General features: G+C 42.8%; 1 protein-coding gene across 6 annotated transcripts in view; it reads left to right on the top strand.

Moving 5' to 3' along the window:
• LOC122541599 (zinc finger protein 227-like) overlaps positions 1-19,359 on the top strand; it is a 30,168-nt gene extending 10,809 nt beyond the window's left edge. The window contains exons 2-3 of one of the 6 annotated variants that reach the window (XM_043678465.1): positions 5,780-6,903; positions 16,251-19,359. In XM_043678465.1, the coding sequence (XP_043534400.1) occupies positions 6,186-6,903; positions 16,251-17,302 (1,770 nt within the window). In that variant the 5' untranslated portion in view covers positions 5,780-6,185 and the 3' untranslated portion in view covers positions 17,303-19,359. The other 5 variants (XM_043678461.1, XR_006309621.1, XM_043678463.1 and 2 more) reach the window with 5 other exon arrangements.
• The last annotated feature ends 195 nt before the right edge of the window (positions 19,360-19,554 follow it).

The raw sequence follows: 19,554 nt of genomic DNA, 5'->3' as shown, positions 1-19,554 counted from the left end.
AACTGCAATCTTCTTCCTGACCTCTCTGCCCCCACCCCCACTCCGACCTATCACCCTCACCTTAACCTCCTTCCACCTATCGCATTTCCAATGCCCCTCCCCCAAGTCCCTCCTTCCTACCTTTTATCTTAGCCCGCTTGGCACACTTTTCTCATTCCTGAAGAAGGGCTCATGCCCGAAACGTCGATTCTCCTGCTCCTTGGATGCTGCCTGACCTGTCTGCACTTTTCCAGCAACACATTTTCAGCTCTGTAACTGAAATTATATATTGAAAAAAGACCTGGATTGTTGGTTAAGTCTCTCATCTTTTAGAATGGGCATTTTGGTTTTAGTTCTTTCATATGTAAATTCCAGAATTTCCTTAAAGTTACATTCTCAAGTGAACTTTAACAAGAGGTGCCATCGGCAGGTTTTGAGAAGATTTGCAGCGCAGGTTGAGTTTCTGGATGTAACTTATATCCAGAATAGGTGCTGTGTTGGCCCAGATAATGCATTGAAGGTGTGAGGAGCCCTGTGTGAGGCTGTCTGTGCCCCAATGTTCAGACTGAATCTGATCTAAAAAAGGGATTTACAGAATCTTACATGGATTTATGCAGTTTTTGAGCCAAATAAAATGTAATTCTGCAAGTACAAATTCATTCCATAAACTTATCTGTGTGCAAGTGGGTGTGTTTGTGTGCAGGGGAGTGGTGGTAGTATGAGGGTCTGTGAGAGAGTGTGCGTATGTGTATGTGTGAGTGTAAAGGGGTATAAGTCTGTGAGAGGGTATGTGTGAGAGTATGGGAGTGTATGTGTGAGACAGAGCTTGTGTGTGAAAGATGGTCTGCGTGAGTGTATGGGTCTGTAGTGTGTGTGTATGTTTGTATGGGTAATGCAGTGGGGTCACCTGTCGTGTGACATGAACCGAAGGTCCCAGTTGATGCCATTCCCATGGGTACTAAACGTGGCTATCAATCTCTGCTTGGGCAATTTGCGTTGTTGCCTGCCCCAAAGTCCGCCTTGGAGGATGGTCGAATGTCCCGGACTGCTGAAGTGTTCTCCGACTGGGAGGGAACACTCCTGTCTGTTGATTGTTGCGTGTGTTCATTCATCTGTTGTCGTAGCCTCTGCTTGGTCTCACCAATGTACCATGCCTCAGGGCATCCTTGCCTGCAGCATATGAGATAGACAACGTTGGCTGAATCACATGAGTACCTGCTACATATATGGTGGATGGTGTTCCCACGTGTAATGGTGGTATCCGTGTTGACACTCTGACATGTCTTGCAGCATCTACCATGACAGGGTTGTATGGTGTTGTCCTGAAAGCCGGGCAGTTTGCTGCGAACAATGATCTGTTTGAGGTTTGGTGGTTGTCTAAAGGCGAGAAGTGGATGCATGGGGAAGGTTTTGGCAAGGTGCTCATCCTCATCGATAATGTGTTGCAGGCTGCAAAGAGCATGGCGTAGTTTTCAGCTTGTGGGGTGTACTAGACAATGAAGGGTACCTGTTGGTTGCAGCTTGTGTCTGTCTCCTGAGGAGGTCATTACGGTTTCTTGCTGTGGAACATCAGAACTGGCAGTCGATGAGTTCAGCATTGTACCACGTTCTAATGAGGGCATCCTTGAGTATTTCCAAGTGCCCATCATGTTCCTCCTCATCTGAACAGATCCTGTGTATGCATAGGGCTTGTCCATAGGTGATGGCTGTTTTCATATGTTTCGGGTGGAAGCTGGAGAAATTAACATCGTGAGGTTATCCGTGTGAGAACCTCTCTGGCTATGTTGAAGGCATCTTGAAACCCACTATACAGGGACCCCCAACTTCTGTCGTGATACTACAGATTTCTTAGAGAAACTCAGCACCCACGGACCAGTCAAATCTGGAACATTCCTTGTCACAAGGGACGTTTCAGCACTCTACACCAGCAACCCCAAAATGACGGCATCGCGGCAACAGCCTTGGTACTCAACACCAACAACTGCCACTCTCCGAGCACAGTCTGCTTTATCCTCAACAACAACATTTTCACCTTTGACAACAAGTTCTTCATCCAGACACACGGAACAGCCATGAGGACCACATTTGCACCCCAATGTGCTAACATTTTCATGCACAGGTTCAAACAAGACTTCTTCTCTATGCAGGACATCCAACTAACACTATACACCAAATAAATTGATGACATTTTCTTCCTCTGGACCAATGGTGAGGAGTCACTGAAACAACTACACAGTGATATCAACGAGTTTCATCCCACCATCAAATTCACCATGGACTACTCTCTACTGTCTGTCTCATTCTTGGACACATCCATCTCCATCAAGGTTGGATACCTCAGCAGCTCACTTTACTGCAAACCCATGGATAACCTCAGGATGCTCCAGCTTCCACCTGAAGCATATTAAAACAATCATCCCCTATGGATAAGCCCGACACATACACAGGATCTGTTCAGATAAGGAGGAACGTGACAGGCACTTGAAAGTGCTCGAGGATGCCCTCATAAGAAAAAGGTATGATGCTCAACTCATCAACCACCAGTTCCAACATACCACAGCAAGAAACTGTAATGACCTCCTCAAGCTGCAACCGACAGGGTACCCTTCATTGTCCAGAACTTCCCAGGAGCCAAAAAACTACAACATGTTCTTCACAGCCTGCAACACATTATCAATTAGGATGAGCAAGACCTTCCCCACACCTCCACTTCTCACCTTTAGACAACCACAAACCTCAAACAGATCATTGTTCACAGCAAACTGCCCGGCTTTCAGGACAACACCATACAACCTTGCCACAGTAGACATTGCAAGGCGTATCAACAGATACCACTATTAAACGTGGGGACACCATCCACCATATATGTAGCAGGTACTCATGTGACTCAGCCAACATTTTCTATCTCATATGCTGCAGGCAAGGATGCCTTGAGGCATGGCACATTGGTGAGACCGAGCAGAGGCTATGATAACAGATGAATGGACACCACACACAACAATCAACAGACAGGAGTGTTCCATCCAAGTTGGAGAACACTTCAGCAGTCCGGGACATTCGACCTTGGACCTTCGGGTGACCATCTTCCAAGGAAGACTTTGGGACATGCAACAACGCAAAGTGGATTCTGGATTAGTGGTGCTGGAAGAGCACAGCAGTTCAGGCAGCATCCGAGGAGCAGTAAAATCAATGTTTCGGGCAAAAGCCCTTCATCAGGAATAAAGGCAGAGATCCTGAAGCGTGCCTTTATTCCTGATGAAGGGCTCTTGCCCGAAACATCGATTTTACTGCTCCTCGGATGCTGCCTGAACTGCTGTGCTCTTCCAGCGCCACTAATCCAGAATCTGGTTTCCAGCATCTGCAGTCATTGTTTTTACCTAACAACGCAAAGTGGCTGAGCAGAGGCTGATAGCCACTTTCGGTACCCATGGTGATGGCCTCAACTGGGACCTTTGGTCATGTCACATTGCAGGTGATCCCACTACACTACAAACACACACACAGACCCACACACACTCCTACAGACCCATACACTCACACAGACCCTCTCTCATACAAACGCTCTCTCTCATCCACTCACACATGCACTCAAACACGCACCCTCTCATAGACTTATACCCCTTTACAGTCATACACATACACACACTGTCTCACAGGCAGTCATACCACATCTGCACACACATACCCACATGCACACGGACACATATGAAGTTTGTGGGGTGAATTTGTAATTACAGAATTACATTTTATTTCACTGAAAAACTGCATGAATTCATGTAAGAATCTGAAAATCTATTTTTTAGATTCGAATCTGTCTGAACATTGGGGCACAGGCATCCTCACACAAAGCACCTCACACCTTCAGTGCATTATCTGGGCCAACATGGCACCTATTGTTAAAGTTCACTTGAGAACGTAACTTTAAGAAAGTTCTGGAATTTACATATGAAAGAACTAAAACCAATATGCCCATTCTAAACGATGAGAGACTTAACAAACCCAGGTCTTTTTCAATATATAATTTCAGTTACATCACACTCTGAACTTTTGCAATAAATTTTGTGTCCTCCGATCTTATACTCCACAACCACCCTGATGAAGGAGCAGAACGCCGAAAGCTAGTGCTTCCAAATAAACGTGTTGGACTATAACCTGGTATTGTGTGATTTTTAACTTTGTACACCCCAGTCCAACACTGGCACTGTCAAATCATGACTTCCTCTTCCAGAGCTGGTTCACTTCCTATAGGGACTGAAAACCAAGTTAGGAGGTGGTGAGTGAATGAGCAGATTTTATACAAATTGTATCCCATAATATCCACACCAATCTTCAGGCAGTCTGACTATTCTGTGGGCATTCAGGGGTGGAAATGTGTGAGCAGATCCAGCTGAGAGAGCTGTTTACTCGGTGCTTTGTGCTGAACTGTTTGACTGGAGCTGTGTGTTGGATTTTGAATGTGTTTATTGGAAGCATTTCCCTCTGATTTTCAGGCTGAATTTTGTTGATGACCCATTCTTAAATATGAAAAGGTGAGATATTATTATCTGGAGGATGCAGAGTGTCTGAGGATTCTTACTGGTTTCCTATTGTTCTCTCTGTGTGTTGGAATTGGTTATTCTCCTGTGCGATGTGAAATCACCATTTCGATGCAGAGGAAGAGATAGAATGGTCAGATTGGCATCTGTCACAACCAATTCAAATGTTTGAGATGAATAGCAGTCATGTCTTACTGGACCACAAGAGCCAGAGGAGATCCTGATAGGGTGAGATAAGAATGGGTGAGAGGAGACTCACGTGGAACATAAACACCAAACTGGACCAGTTGGGATGAGTGGTCTATTTCTGTCTGTAATTCTATGTCTGTAACTTTCTGTGGTTGGATTTGAATTCTCAATCACTGGATTGGTGATCCAACACCACAGCAATGTCTGTAAATGCCTTCTGTATAGATTTTGCCTGCAGGGCTTGTCCATTCTCTTGGACTTGGGTTTGATAGTTTTTCCAGTGCTGTGACTGATAGCCAAATTTAAGATGTGCAGTCTGAGTAAGTGCAGTGTATCTCATCCTTCAGTCAGCTATATTTGAAGCAGCTGAAAATGTGTTGCTGGAAAAGCGCAGCAGGCCAGGCAGCATCCAAGGAACAGGAGAATCGACGTTTTGGGCATAAGCCCTTCTTCAGGAATGAGGAAAGTCGAAGCAGGGTAAAGTGAGTACTGCAGATGCTGAAGATCAGAGTCAAGATTGGAGTGGTGCTGGAAAAGTATAGCAGGTCAGGCAGGATGGAGGGCTTTTGCCTGAAATGTTGATTTTCCTACATTTGAAGCAGTATTTTCCTCAGCTTCTAAAACTTTCTGCTCGGTGTGTTTTCCATAAATAATTTTGCATAATAAGGGGAGAAATTTCAAATTTTGCATTATATTTTTAATATTTCTCTTCAGTTTTTTAAATATTAAATGCATACTTAAAGATAAAACTGTCCTTCGTCAGCTTGACTAGAACACAGGGTGAAACGAGACCCTGTTTTACATTCCACCCAACTGTCTTTTCCATTACCCTCTTGGTGTTAGGAAGATGGGGATCTCGATGGAGGAAAGAAATTAGCTACATTGTCTGCTCTTGGTCAGTATACATGTCCCTGCTGAAAACAGAGGATGTGACAGTCAAGTGCAGAAAAAGGAAAGACTTGTATCTGATTCCCCCATACAGGGGAATTGCAGACTGGTACTCACTGTGGAACAGTCCTGCAGCAAAGAAGAATAGGGAATTGGAGGAAATCATGTTTCCCTTTCCTGTTTTACAGAACGATTGCACCATACTACACCAGAGAATACAGAGAAGATAGACATCACAGATAGATCCTGACCATCACCCAAGGAACAACTGCACAACTGTGAGCAAAGATCCAATCCTTCACAGCATTCCTCAATCTAGAGAACGTTGGGTAGTGAAACCATCATCTGGAAACCAATTGAGCTTTGACATATCATCAGATGTGAAACTGGTCAGTGGTGTGGAACCTTCTACTATAACCAATCTTTGGAAAGGTTTGCCTGTGGGTCTGCATTAGGTTGAGAAGAAGTGTGAGTGGCTCCATGTACCATTGACTAATTCCTACAGGTGAGGGACTGTTCGAGTGTGAGATGTGTGAGGAGAACTCCAAAGGATTGTAATGTCTCTGATTCTACAAGGTGCAACTGTTGTAGAGAATGGAAGGGAAACCATTCACATGTGAAGTGTGCAACAAATCATTCTCACGATCATGGAATCTCCATGTACATCAACGGATTCACACAGGGGAGAAACCATTCATGTGTGAGATCTGTGACAAATTATTCTCGCAGTCATCGGCTCTTCACACACACCAACGCATTCATAAAGGGGAGAAACCATTCAACTGCGAGGTGTGTGATAAAACATTCACACATTTTTCAAACCTTTGTAGCCACCAACGTATCCACACTGGGGAGAAGCCATTCACATGCAAGGTGTGTGACAGATCATTCTCAAAGTCATCTCACCTCCATGTTCACCAACGCATTCACACAGGGGAAAAACCATTCACTTGTGAGGTGTGTGACAAATCATTTTCACAGTCATCAATCCTTCATGCACATCAACTTATTCACACAGGGGAGAAACTATTCACATGCAAAGTGTGTGACAAGGCCTTTACACAGTCATCAAACCTCCTGGTCCATCAGACAGTCCACACTGGGGAGAAACCCTTCAAGTGTGAGGTTTGTGACAAAGCTTTTGCCACATCTACAAGGCTCCTGACACACCAGAGGTTTCACACAGAGGAGAAACCCTTTAAGTGTGAGCTTTGTGAGAAGGCTTTCACCCAATCTTCTGACCTCCTGATGCATCAAAGGATTCACACGGGGGAGAAGCCCTTCAAGTGTGATGTGTGTGGTCGAGCCTTCAGACGGCCATCGACACTCAGGCAACACAAACACGTTCACACTGGAGAGAAGCCTTCCATGCATGAACTGTGTGACAAGTCATTCACACAATCACTTTATTTTAGCCTGCACCAAGACAATCATGCACAATCAAAACTATTCGCATGCAATGTTAGAAAGAAATCATTTTTGCAGTCATCGTACCTCTGAACACACAGGAAAACCATTCATGTGTGCAGTGTGAAATAAGGGCTTTGTGCTATTGTCAGACTGGTTCACACTCTTATTCAAACAAGAAAAGCCTTTGAAGTGTGAGATATGAATGAGCCTGAAACACAACAATCCTGCTAATGTGCACTGATGCCTCCACACTGCAGAAGAGCTGTTCAGGAGCGAGCTGTGCAGTGAAGACTTTGCAAATCTTCAGGCCCAATGAAATGCCGCAGGATCACCTTGGAGAGAAGCTGGTCCTATATGAGCTATGGATGAGATACATGATGAAACCGTTGCCAACCTTTCGAAACTCCTGGTCCATCAGAAAATTCTGACAGGAAGGAATCCCTTCAAATGTATGATTTACAAGTGTGTGATAATGTTTTCCTGAAGTCTTCAAATATGTGAGTGGAGCCATACAGAAGTAAAAACATTTCAGTGTGAGATGTATGACAAAGTCTGTGTAAGTCTCCTGGTCCTCACACAACACTAATGTAGTGGGAGTTCTGTGAGAAAGGCTTCACAATGTTGTTGAACTTCATGGAATATCAGAGAACCCACTAGAGGTAAATCCTTCCAGTATGATGTGTATCAGGATTGTTTCACCACCTACTCCTCTCTCACCAGACACTGACATCCCAACATGGAGCTGGATTTGGGTTACTTGCTTCTGTTGCACAGAGAGCTGTCTGTGTTGTTTACTGTGCAGTGGTCACATAAGGAAGCTGACATTCCAAAGCACTATCTGTCTCAAACCTCTCCCACCATCAGTCCAAACGTTTCAAAAGGTTCATTTAATCTTTAATGAGATCTCCAAACATCATGAGAAGACATCAGTATATAGAAGCTCCTATATAAACTCATTATCCTTTCAGTGCAGTGTCAGATACAAGTCACACTGACTCTGACCAAGAAGACAATCAAATACTCAGTGATAGAAAGGCTTCGGTTTCTGATCGACCAGCACAAACTCCTGGGGGAGGAGCAATTCCTGGTGTAGTAATAGAGGTACTTCAATTAGCCTCAATGTCTGTGGTCTGTGGAAGGGGAATCCCGTTCCTCATCAGTGATCACAGCTGGGAAGTTGGTGGAGGGTGGGGGTGGGTGTCTTGACTCTGTTATCCCACAACATTCACCTGGCTCTCCACATGTTGAATCGTCATTTGAACAGAGCACTAGAGGTGAGACAATGTCCACAGTTGTCCTCCAGGTCAGTATCTTGAGGTTTGGATAAAATGTGAAATGGGCCAAATCCAAGCAACCTGATAACTGGAGGAAAAACACCTCATCTTCTGCCTTGAGACTCTTCAACCATATGGCATCAATGAAACTAATGACAGTGTTTGATTCTGACCCTGAAACAAAACTCGATACTATCAAAAACTTTGTAATTAACGGTCAGATGCTGCCAATTATAATGGATTCTTATTACCCCTTGCAAGTGGGGCAGACACAGAGAGAGAAAAAAATCTTTGCTGTTACAAAACCCTGACTTGAGAGTTCAAAAGAACACTAGAGAGAGAGACCATTTTAGTGCTGAGGCTGTTGAAGCCAGTAGAAAATGAACTCTTAGTGCTTATCTGCTATGGATTGAGTTTAATTGTATTTTGGGACTTTGATGATATTGAATAGTCATTACCAGTTAGTAAATACAATCTCTGTAAAAGATAATATTGATGAAGCCTTAACTTACTTGCTGTTCTTACAGACCGCTCTACAGACTTTACAGACTGCCCCACTGTCAATTCTAACTAATCAGATCTTATGTCTTATTTGAATTTGAATCACAAACTTGAAGAAAAGGCATATTTAATTCGAGACTAATGAATCATTTTAAATACAACCTTGCATTAACATTTCAGCCTCAGGTACAGAATGATTCTGTGCTTAAGATAAAAGGCAGGAATCTGCTCCCAGCTTAAAATTATTCTAAACCTAACATTGATGAGATTCTGACACAATCTGTCAGGAAGCCATTTTATGGTCAAAAGTTTGCCCTCCTTGCTTAGAAGCCATTTCGTAAAACAATGATATCAGACATGCGAGCTGTGCAAAGTTACCTTATGACATCTCCCACTTGATTTAGACTGGTACTTCTTTATAGGAACTTATCTCGCCAGCAGACACTTAACTCGGCTGGATTTCTTTTTCCCACCTGATGGATAGCTCAAGGCCTGTAGGAGTGATCGGTCAAGTGTCCACAGACTTGTCAATTAACTTTTCTTCCTTACGAATGATTGTCTTTCACTGTTATCTGTCTAATTAAGAACATGCAAGGATTTTGTAAACTTTTGTATCAAGGAAGGTACTTTATATCAGTACATCGGAGTAGCCTGCTGGAGCACTTGAAGAGCTGGTACCCTACTCTCCTAGGTTATTAGAACCTAGTTAGTGTAGCTTGTAGGTATCAGTGTTATGTTGTAATAGTGATGCTATTGGTGAATAAAGGGGATGACTAAAATTAAACTAAACAGTTTATAAGAGGTTTTTATTCCAGACTTCCAAAGAGTACAATCTCCGGGACGAAGCAAGAGAGAGGCTTTACAGGTCTGAGTCCACAAGGGATTCCTTGGGCCATTTCAAATCTGTACTTTAACACAACCCCACCCTCTTATTTGTCTCTCAGCCCCCTTCTGCCCCCATATTCATGATGAAGTACTTATGCCCAAAATGCCGACTCTCCTGTCCCTCGGATGCTGCTTCACCTGCTGTGCTTTTCCAGCCCCACACTTTTCAACACAAAAGACTGCCTTTGACAAGGAGATCCAACAGTGGATTAGTTTTGTCAGTTCAGACTCTAAAAATGACAGCATTGAGGGTTTAACTGCAGTACTTTGAATTGCAGAGGATAATGAGTGGCTCACTATAACTGAGAGATGGGCATTAAATGTTGGCTTTCCTAATAATGCTCTCTCGAAAGAAATAATAAAAACACAGAAAATGAACTGTGTAAGTAAACAACAATTTCAGTGTAGAAAGCTGATTTATTGTACTTTAGTACTGCAGAGTATTGGAGTGTGTAACATTGGCTCACTAGGGCACTGGAGAAATCCCAATGTCAGTATCACTGCTGCATCATCCTGACTCAATTGTTAATGTCCAACATATAGCCAATACCACAAACATTACAGACAAAATTCTTCATAATCAACTTTGATAGAATGGCCACTGTTGCTGTTTGGATGAAAATCTGTTTGCCCCATTCGGGCATTTGTTCTCTCAAATGGCCAGCATTCCAGATGAGGTCAGAGAAACGTTGCTAAGACACTCTGAGGCTCTATTTGAATCATGACCTTAATAACTGGGAGGAGCTCACTATCAAATATCCAGAATAGTTTGTACATCAAACTTTGACTCCCATTGCCTTAATGATCAGACAAGAGAAGAAAGAGAAGGAAATCCTACTCTCTGGATCCCACTATCCTGGGAGACATCCTGCCCCAAGTGCCCTAAGTTGAGAATCAACTGATCAGAAAAGAAGATACATGCAGAAACCTGTTACCCTGAGTTTACATCACTCTCAATTGAGGGACATGGGATGAGACGGAGCGAGGATGATGAAATGCACTGTCACAGAGGTGGGATGTAAGAAGGGTGTAAATTGGGAAGCGGGAAAGATGCAGAAAGATTTAAGGAGGGAATTCATGAGCATGATCCCAGATGGCTGAAGGCACAGCCATCAATGGATAAGTTAAAGAAATGTGGCGTGGATGTGCAAAAGACCTGAATTGGAGGAGTACAGAAGTCTTGGAGGGAGATGGGGCAAGAGGTGACAGAGATAAAGAGGATGTGTGGCCATGGAGCAATTTGTAGTTGGGTCTGAGAACTTTTAAGTCTGAACTTTTAAGTCTGAGGGTGATGTTACAAAGAGGGAAGAAGGTGATTTTTGTGATGGAGAGGGTGTGGGATCAGAAGCTTAGCTGATGCTAGGAGATGATGCCACTGACCAATTGTTGTTGAAGATGACAGTGGATAGAGCAATCAAGAGGAATTTAAAGAATGTAGGAATTGAAAGAATCTTTTGACTCAATACACTATTCAATTAGATCATGGCTGATCAGTATCTTAATTCTGTCTATTGCCTTGTCTCCATAGCTCTTAATCCCCTTGCCTAACAATAAATTTATCAATCTCAGTTTTGACATTTTCAATTGATCTCCATGTTTACTAGATTTTTGAGGGGAGACAGTTTCAGATTTCCAGTCCCCATTTTTGTGAAAAAGTGTTCGCTGACATCACCATGAGCTTTGACTATTTGAAGACACAAACAGTTTTCCAGTGATTAACTCCTTAAATTCTTCTGTGGGGCAATCATTTGTCCTTGTGGCATAAGGCAGCCAATTATCAATGAGTTGTTAAAACAATTTTGTTCATGTAGTTTTGACTTCTTCTCCCAGACACAGGTTAATCACTTTCAATCCCTGTATAACAGTCTGTCCTTGTCCCTTAACAGTTTATTCCAGACAGAGTTTATCACTGCTTCTTTCAACCTATAAACAATTATTAAAGTTCTGAAGTTTATACTATCACATCATAGAAAATGTTTTGTACTCTCCTGTCTGGGAGAACTATTATCCTGTGTAAGGTGAGCAAGTGGTGTTGAGTCTCTACAGAATTGAGTTCCCTCAGCCGATACCTTGATTTAACAACAGTGTGACATATTCACCTGACACTCTTCCAAGATTCATTTCATGTTCTGGGAAAGATCTTGAATCATTTTCACATATTTTATTGTTTTGGTTGAATCAGTGTTTGATATAAGCTAAATATTGTTCAGTTTATTTGTTTTATCAATCTTCTGTATAGATTTACCAATTACAATAAATTCACATATCTTAACTCAAACATGCTGATTTATCAGCATTCCTATTCATTGAAACACTCAGGATCTTACAGCCAGAGTCCTTTAATATTTTGCTCAATGACACTGTGTGTTGGGACAATAGGTCCTCTAACAATGGGTCTATAATATCCAGTTTTGAGGAAGCATAAGTTTTGCTAAGAAAGAAAGACTTGCCCACGAACACCAGCCAGCACAATGCATCAGAAAGTATTTAACCTTTTAAGCAGTTAGAAATGTAGTTAATCATAATGTAGTAAAAGTGGAAGTCAGTTTGTACACAGCAAGATCTAACAAAGCAATATTAGCATGGTCAGTTAATCTGCTTTGTTACACAGATTGTGTGATCCACATTGGCCAGGAAGTCGAGGATAACTCTGCTTTTCTATGATGTAGTATCATGAGATCTTTTACATTATTGCAAGAGGGTATTTGGGCCTTGGTTTAACTGAAAGATAGTATCTCTGATTTTGCAGTACTTCCTCAATAATGCATTGGAATGTCAGCCTCAGAGTTTAACTCTGGTGAGTTATTTGAACTCACAACCTCCTTACTCAGAAACAAGAGTGTTAACAGAGTCATGAGTGACAAATTAGAATATTTCAGTTGCACTAGACTTAGTTTCTATGGCATTAAATCCCAAGGCTGTGTACAGATTTCACTTCTCTCTGTAAACAGGCAGCCTAAAGGATTGATTTGACTTAAAGTGGTAACTAGTTAAAGCTGAAGGTGTCAGTGTTGTCTTTGCATCTGGAATCCAAAAGCTGTGAAAGGTGGTATAGTCCCTGGTGACAGCTGGAATGGACATCTCAGAGGATTCTCTTCATTCTTCTCTTCTACTGCTGATTGACCATTCTGCTTTCATTCACTCAGGAAAATTCTCTTGCTTAGATACAGTTCTAACAGTGTGTAAGGAATTAAACTTGAGGAATAACCCACTCTTACCAGGAAAACTCAAGTGAGGATTCTGAGCTTGTTTTCAAATCCCTTCATGGTACCCAGAATGGGAACAGGTTCCCTTCTTGAGTCCATTCACAAGCCAATTTGTGAGCAAGTTGAATACAATACAGGACAATGTAAAGCAGCCATTTGTAGTACAGGAAATGTTTGCATATCAGACCTTTAAAATTAAGCCTCTGTGTGGGATCACATTTATAAATACAAGTGTTTGGAAGTTGAATGTAAATCGTGGACTCCCTATAATCTCTTCCACCCCTCAGTACTGTACTGGAGTGTCAGCCAGGAGTCTTTATACTCAGGTCCTGAAGTGGCACTTGAAACCACAATCCTCTGACTCAGAGAACAAGGTTATGGGTTCAGGTCCAACTCCAAATGGTATACTGCTTGGACATGTCAGAGTCAGGTGAATAGTTCCTCAGACTCTGGGCATTCTGTAAAAACCATCCCTTTTCCAAACCATTCATAGAACAGCAACAAAGTGCAAGGCCAATCTTCTCTCTCTCCCGTGACCCCATCTCTCTGCATGTGCTAATGCCATCAATGCAGGTCAACATTGTTTTAAATGCAATGGGTCTTTCTCTTTTGATCTGCTATCACACACATCCAAGGATACACATACCACATTGATGTTGTTACTTTGAAAACCTCTGAGGATGAAGAATGCTATTTCCATATTAGAAGTCTATCAAATAGATGGCACATGGATGATTTTGGGACAGTGTAGGGGGACGAGTTGAGAATAGTTCACAGGTCGGCGCAACACCGAAGGGTCTGTTCTGCGCTGTATTGTTCTATGTTCTAAATATTTACCAAGGGAACTGAGACGGCAGCTGCAATGTGAGGTTTTATTCAGATGGGACAATGACAAGTTTAAATCCCCACCTGATCTGCTGCTCAAAGTCACCTCCATTTCCCGGTCAGTTTCCCAAGTTTCAGGAAACTCATGTTGGTCCAGAAATATTTGGATTGACTGTGAGAGACGTCAATCAGAGAGCCCACCCACTCTGCCCATTGTCTCCTCTTCCTCTTCCAGAGCTGGTTCACTTCCTATAGGGACTGAAAACCCAGTGAGGAGATGGTGAGTGAAGGAGCAGCTTTTGTACAAATTGTATCCCATAATATCCACACCAACCTTCAGGCAGTCTGACTATCCTGTGAGCAGTCAGGGGTGGATTTGTCCCTTATGCTGTGTGAGAAAATCAGCTGAGAGAGCTGTTTACTCGGTGCTTTGTGCTGAATTGTTTGCCTGGAGCTGTGTTAGATATTGAGTGTGTTTATTGGATTCCCTCTGATTTCCAGGCTGAGTTTTGTTGATGGCTCATTCCTGAATATGAGAAGGTGAGGTGTAAATATTTGGGAGATGCAGCGTGTCTGAGGATTATTACTGATTTCTTATTGTTGAGTTCTGTGTGTGTATGTATGTTGGGAGCTGGTTATCATTCTGTGCACTGTAATTTATACAGTTCCCCTAAGAAAATGTTGCCCTATTGCTGGGATAGTACTGAGGAGAGCTGCTTTCTTGGAGAGTGTGCTGAGGAGGCTGTACACAGGAATAGGTTTCAGACATCTTGTGTCTCGAGTATTCCCACCTCAGAGTGAGATCAATATTCCTGCCATTTCCCTTTACAAACCTTTACTGAATAAAAATATATCCATCTCACACTTCATGTCTCACATTATTTGTGGAAGTGAGTTTTAATCTTGTGTTCAAGTGTTTCCTCATTTCACTCTTGAAAAATCTGCCTCTCATGTTTAGATGATGCCAATGATTCATCAGCAGATTTGAAATTGTGCTTTCTGTCTCATCAATCAAATCATTCATTAATATGGGGAACAGTTTCTTGAAGACATCACAGTGACATCAATACTGTGGAAGCACTGCACTGTTACCTAAGGTTCCAGAGTTGAAATTATCAGAGAATCTTATTTCTTAAAACCCCCAAATGTCAAAGACTGCATATCCAGTGTGTGATTGAGCAGAGTTTTTATAGATTAAATCCTATAATGTTCAGTACTGAACATGAAATATACTGGAATATTCTGGTGATGTAACATTGCTGGATGGTGTGCTAATGGGATTAAGTCCAATGGGGCAACTGTGATCAGGGGAACAGCTGTGTTCTTGATACTGTTCAAACTGATCAGTGTTGCTGCCAACATTCCTATCTATGTGAGTGGGGAGTGATCGTCTTGACACCTTGACTTTCTTGACTGCGCAGAGGATAAAAATGGTCTGGGGACAGAGGGGTGTCAGGAGGAGGTGGTTTTGATCACCTACTTGATATTTTTTCCTGAAGACACTTGTGTCTCACTATAGTATGCTGGCCTACTTAATGACTGTGAATGGAGGTATGAATGTTTACTGTTGTTTGATTGGTGGTCCACAATTCTTAACAGGGTCTGACAGGATGACATAGCTTTTTTTTAATCTTTTGGCTGTGGGGCTGTTTAACTCTGTTTATTACTGGTTACTCTTGGTGTTTAGTCTGCATGTAGCCCCTCATATCCCCAATGTTACTCCTGACCTGTCTGTCTTCTAGTTTGATGATAATCATGGAATGAGGACTGTGCCGGGCTGTGCGATTTTGGTGGAATACAATCATGCTGCTGCTGATCATTCACTGTACCTTATGGACACTCAGTTTTGAGATCTGCCCACAGTCTACTCCCTCGTAATGATGAAAATGTTGAAGTATTCATTCATCAGTTAGGTAGGGAGTGGTAAGTTTACTTGAACTTGTTTAAAGAGAGGGAGTTGGAGGAAATCATGTTTCCTTTTCCTGTTTTACAGAGGGATTACTTTGTTTAACACCAGAGAATACAGAGAGGATAAACATTGCCAATAGATCCTGACCATCACCCAAGGAACAACTGCGCAACTGTGGGAAGACACCAAATTACTTCACAGCATTGCTCAACACAAAGAAGTTTGGGCAGTGAAACCATCAGCTGGAAATCGATTGGGTCAGGGGAACTCTGATCTGTCATCAGATCTGAAACTCAGTAGTGGTGTGGAGCCTTCCATCTGAAGGTTCGGTTGTAGGTGGTCGAACAGGGTGAGGCTGGGAAGGAATATGAGTGGGTCCAAATGTGGTTAGAGCTTCAGTCATTCATCGAGCCTCATGAACTGACTCCCTCGTATAAGTGAGAGCTGTTCAAGTGTGATGAGGGCTCCACAGCCTTGTAAAATCTTCTAATGCACAAGGTGCATCTGCTCTACAGCCACATGGAAGAGAAGCTATTTGAATGTGAGATGTGTGACCAAGATTTTTCACAGTCCTCAAATTTCCAAACACACCAAAGCATGCATACAGAGGAGAAGGCATTCACTTGCGAACTGTGTAATAAATCCTTCTCACAGTCATCGAACCTCCGTGTACACCAACGTATCCACACAGGAGAGAAGCCATTCACATGCAAAGTATGCAATAAGTCATTTGCACATTCATCAACACTCCGTAAACATCAACGTATTCACACAGGGGAGAAACCATTCACATGTGAGGTGTGTGACAAAACATTTTCGCGACCGTCAACTCTTCACGAACACCAACGCATTCACACAGGAGAGAAACCATTCACATGCAAGGTGTGCGACAAATCATTCTCATACTTAATGAACCTCCGGGTTCACCAACGCATTCACACAGGAGAGAAACCATTCACCTGTGAGGTGTGTGACAAAGCTTTCACACAGTTATCACACCTCCAGGCCCATCAGACAATCCACACAGGAGAAAAACCCTTCAAATGTGAGGTTTGTGATAAAGCTTTCCCAACATCTACCAGGCTTCTGATGCACCAGAGGATTCACACAGGAGAGAAACCGTATAGGTGTGAAGTGTGTGAGATGTCTTTCACGCTATGCTCCGAGCTCCTGATGCACCAAAGGATTCACACTGGGGAGAAACCCTTCAAATGTGAGGTTTGTGGGAAATCTTTCTCACAGTCATCGAATCTTCATGCACATCAACGTATTCACACGGGGGAGAAACCATTCACATGTGAGGTGTGCAATAAATCCTTCTCACACTTAATGAATCTTCGTGTACATCAACGCATTCACACAGGGGAGAAACCATTCACGTGCAATGTGTGTGCTAAATCCTTCAGACAATTGTCAAGCCTCCTTAGACATCAGACAGTCCACACAGGGGAGAAACCCTTCAGATGTGAGATTTGTGCCAAAGGTTTTGCGGCCTCTACAACCCTTCTAAGACACCAGAGGATTCACACAGGGGAGAAACCCTTCAGGTGTGTGGTTTGTGATAAAGCTTTCACTCAATCCTCTGGTCTCCTGACACACCAGAAGATTCACACTGGAGAGAATCCCTTCAAGTGTGAGGTGTGTAATGAGGATTTTGAACAGTGTATCACTTGTGCATTCACACAGGGAAGTAGCCAGTAACATGCAAAGTGTGTGGTTAAAGCCTTCACAACATCTTCACCCTCCTGGAATTGGAGTGAAACTCTTCATGAGCAATGTTTATGACAAGGCCTTCATGAACTCCTCCAATCTCCTGAAGCACCAATGGGATCAAGGCATTGAGAAACCATTCAGGTGCACTGTTTGTGACAGGCTTTTACACGGTTCATGTATCTGCTGGTCCATTCACACAGGGTGAAGAAACTCTTATTGGTGTGAATTGTTTAATAAAGCCTTTATACAGCTGTCGGACCTTCTGGATCATTAGTGAACCCACATGGGAGACAAACCAGAGATGGGGGAGTCACGTGTCAGGATTGTTTCACCTCTTCCTCCTCCCTCAGCAGACACCGATGATTCCATGTTATCCTGGAGCCAGGTCACCTGTTTCTGCTGCACTGAGAGCTGTCTGTGTTGTTTCCCCTCCAGGGGAGCTGTGGTTCCAAAGCACTGTCTGTTTCAGCAGGGTCTGTCTCAAACCTCTCCTACATTGACAGCAATACTCAAGCCCCACAAAAGAATATATTTTAAAAATCTTTGTCGGTCAGCATAGGTCCTGGTGTCCACAGGGAGTTTAAGAAATAACCACTTTGCTGTTGGTCTGGAGTCACATGTAGGCCAGACCAAGTAAGCATGACAAGATTTCCTTCCCTCAAGGACATTAGTGAATCAGATGGGTTTTTTCCTGTCAATCATTTCATAGTTATCATTTGACTCCTAATTGAAGATTTTTACTGAATTCAAAATCTACCATTGGTAGAATTCAAATCTGGGTCCCAAAACATCAGCTGAGTCTCTCTGTTAATAACTAAGAGATAATGTAACTAGGCCATTACCTCCGATCAACATCACCATTCCTCTGCTGCATCCACTGGAGATTTCAGAGGGAGATGAATTTGAGGTGACAGAAATATAGAGGAACTGAGGTCACGCAGCAATTTGTATTGGAAGTATGGGAATTTTAAATTGGAGACACTGTGGGACTGAGAACCAGTGAAGGCCAGTGAGCACAGGTGATAGGTATGAGAGTTAGAATAGAGAGTGCAGAGCTTTAGCTGAGATGAGGTTTACGGAGTATGGAAGATGGGAAGCTGGATGGGAGAGCATTTAAATGATCTAATCTAAAAACAATAGCATGGATGAGAATTTCAACAGCAGATGGACTAATATGGGGTGGGTGTTGGAAATTGGGAATGTTAGCAAAAGTGAGGACTGCAGATGCTGGAAACCAGAATTTAGATCAGAGTGGTGCTGGAAAGGCACAGCAGGTCAGGCAACATCCGAGGAGCAGGAAAATCGGCAAAAGCCTTTCATCAGGAATTAGAAATGTTACAGAGGGAGAAGCAGGTGATATTTGCGATGGAGAGGATATGTGATCGGAAGCTCAGCTGGTGGTTGAAGAAGATGATACTGACCAGTTTTTATTGGAAATGTAAGTGAAGAGAGCATTCGAGAGTAACTTAAGGAATGTGGGAACTGGAATAATACCTTGAGCCTGTGACACCATTCAATTAGATCATGGCTGATCTGCATCTTAACTTTACCTACTTGTTGCAATAAATCTGTCAGTCTCAGTTTTGAAATTTTCAGTTGAGACCCCGCTTTAACAGGTTTTTTTTGTGGGGCAAGATTTCCAGTCCCCTTTTTGCTGAACACTCTCTCCCTAATTTTAATGCTCTGCCCCTTGTTCTGGATTCTCCCACTAGAGGAATCATTTCTCATGAACTACTTTACTAATTTGCTGATTAATCTTAAACATGTCAGTTAGCTCGCCATTTAATTTTCTACATTCAAGGGAATGTAAACTCAGTCTGTGCAGATAATTTAATCCTTTTATCCCAGGCATTCTGGTGAATCCATGCTGCACTCCCCCAAAGCTATTATATCCTTCCTCAGGTGCGGTGCCCAGAAATGAATGAAGTTCTCCAGGTAGAGTCTCAACAGAGCTCTGCACCGCTTGCATGTAACATCAGATTAGAACAAGTCAACATGGATTTAGTAAGGGGAGGTCGTGCCTGACAAACCTGTTGGAGTTCTTTGAAGAGGTGACAAGTAGATTTGATTGGGGAAACCCAGTGGATATGGTCTACCTAGACTTCCAAAAGGCCTTTGATAAGGTGCCACACGGGAGGCTGCTGAGCAAGGTGAGGGCCCATGGTGTTCGAGGTGAGCTACTGGTATGGATTGAGGATTGGCTGTCTGACAGAAGGCAGAGAGTTGGAATAAAAGGTTCT

Source organism: Chiloscyllium plagiosum, chromosome 37 (genome assembly GCF_004010195.1).
Source record: "Chiloscyllium plagiosum isolate BGI_BamShark_2017 chromosome 37, ASM401019v2, whole genome shotgun sequence".
Taxonomy (NCBI): Eukaryota; Metazoa; Chordata; class Chondrichthyes; order Orectolobiformes; family Hemiscylliidae; genus Chiloscyllium; species Chiloscyllium plagiosum.
This window is presented reverse-complemented; position numbering and strand designations above follow the sequence as displayed.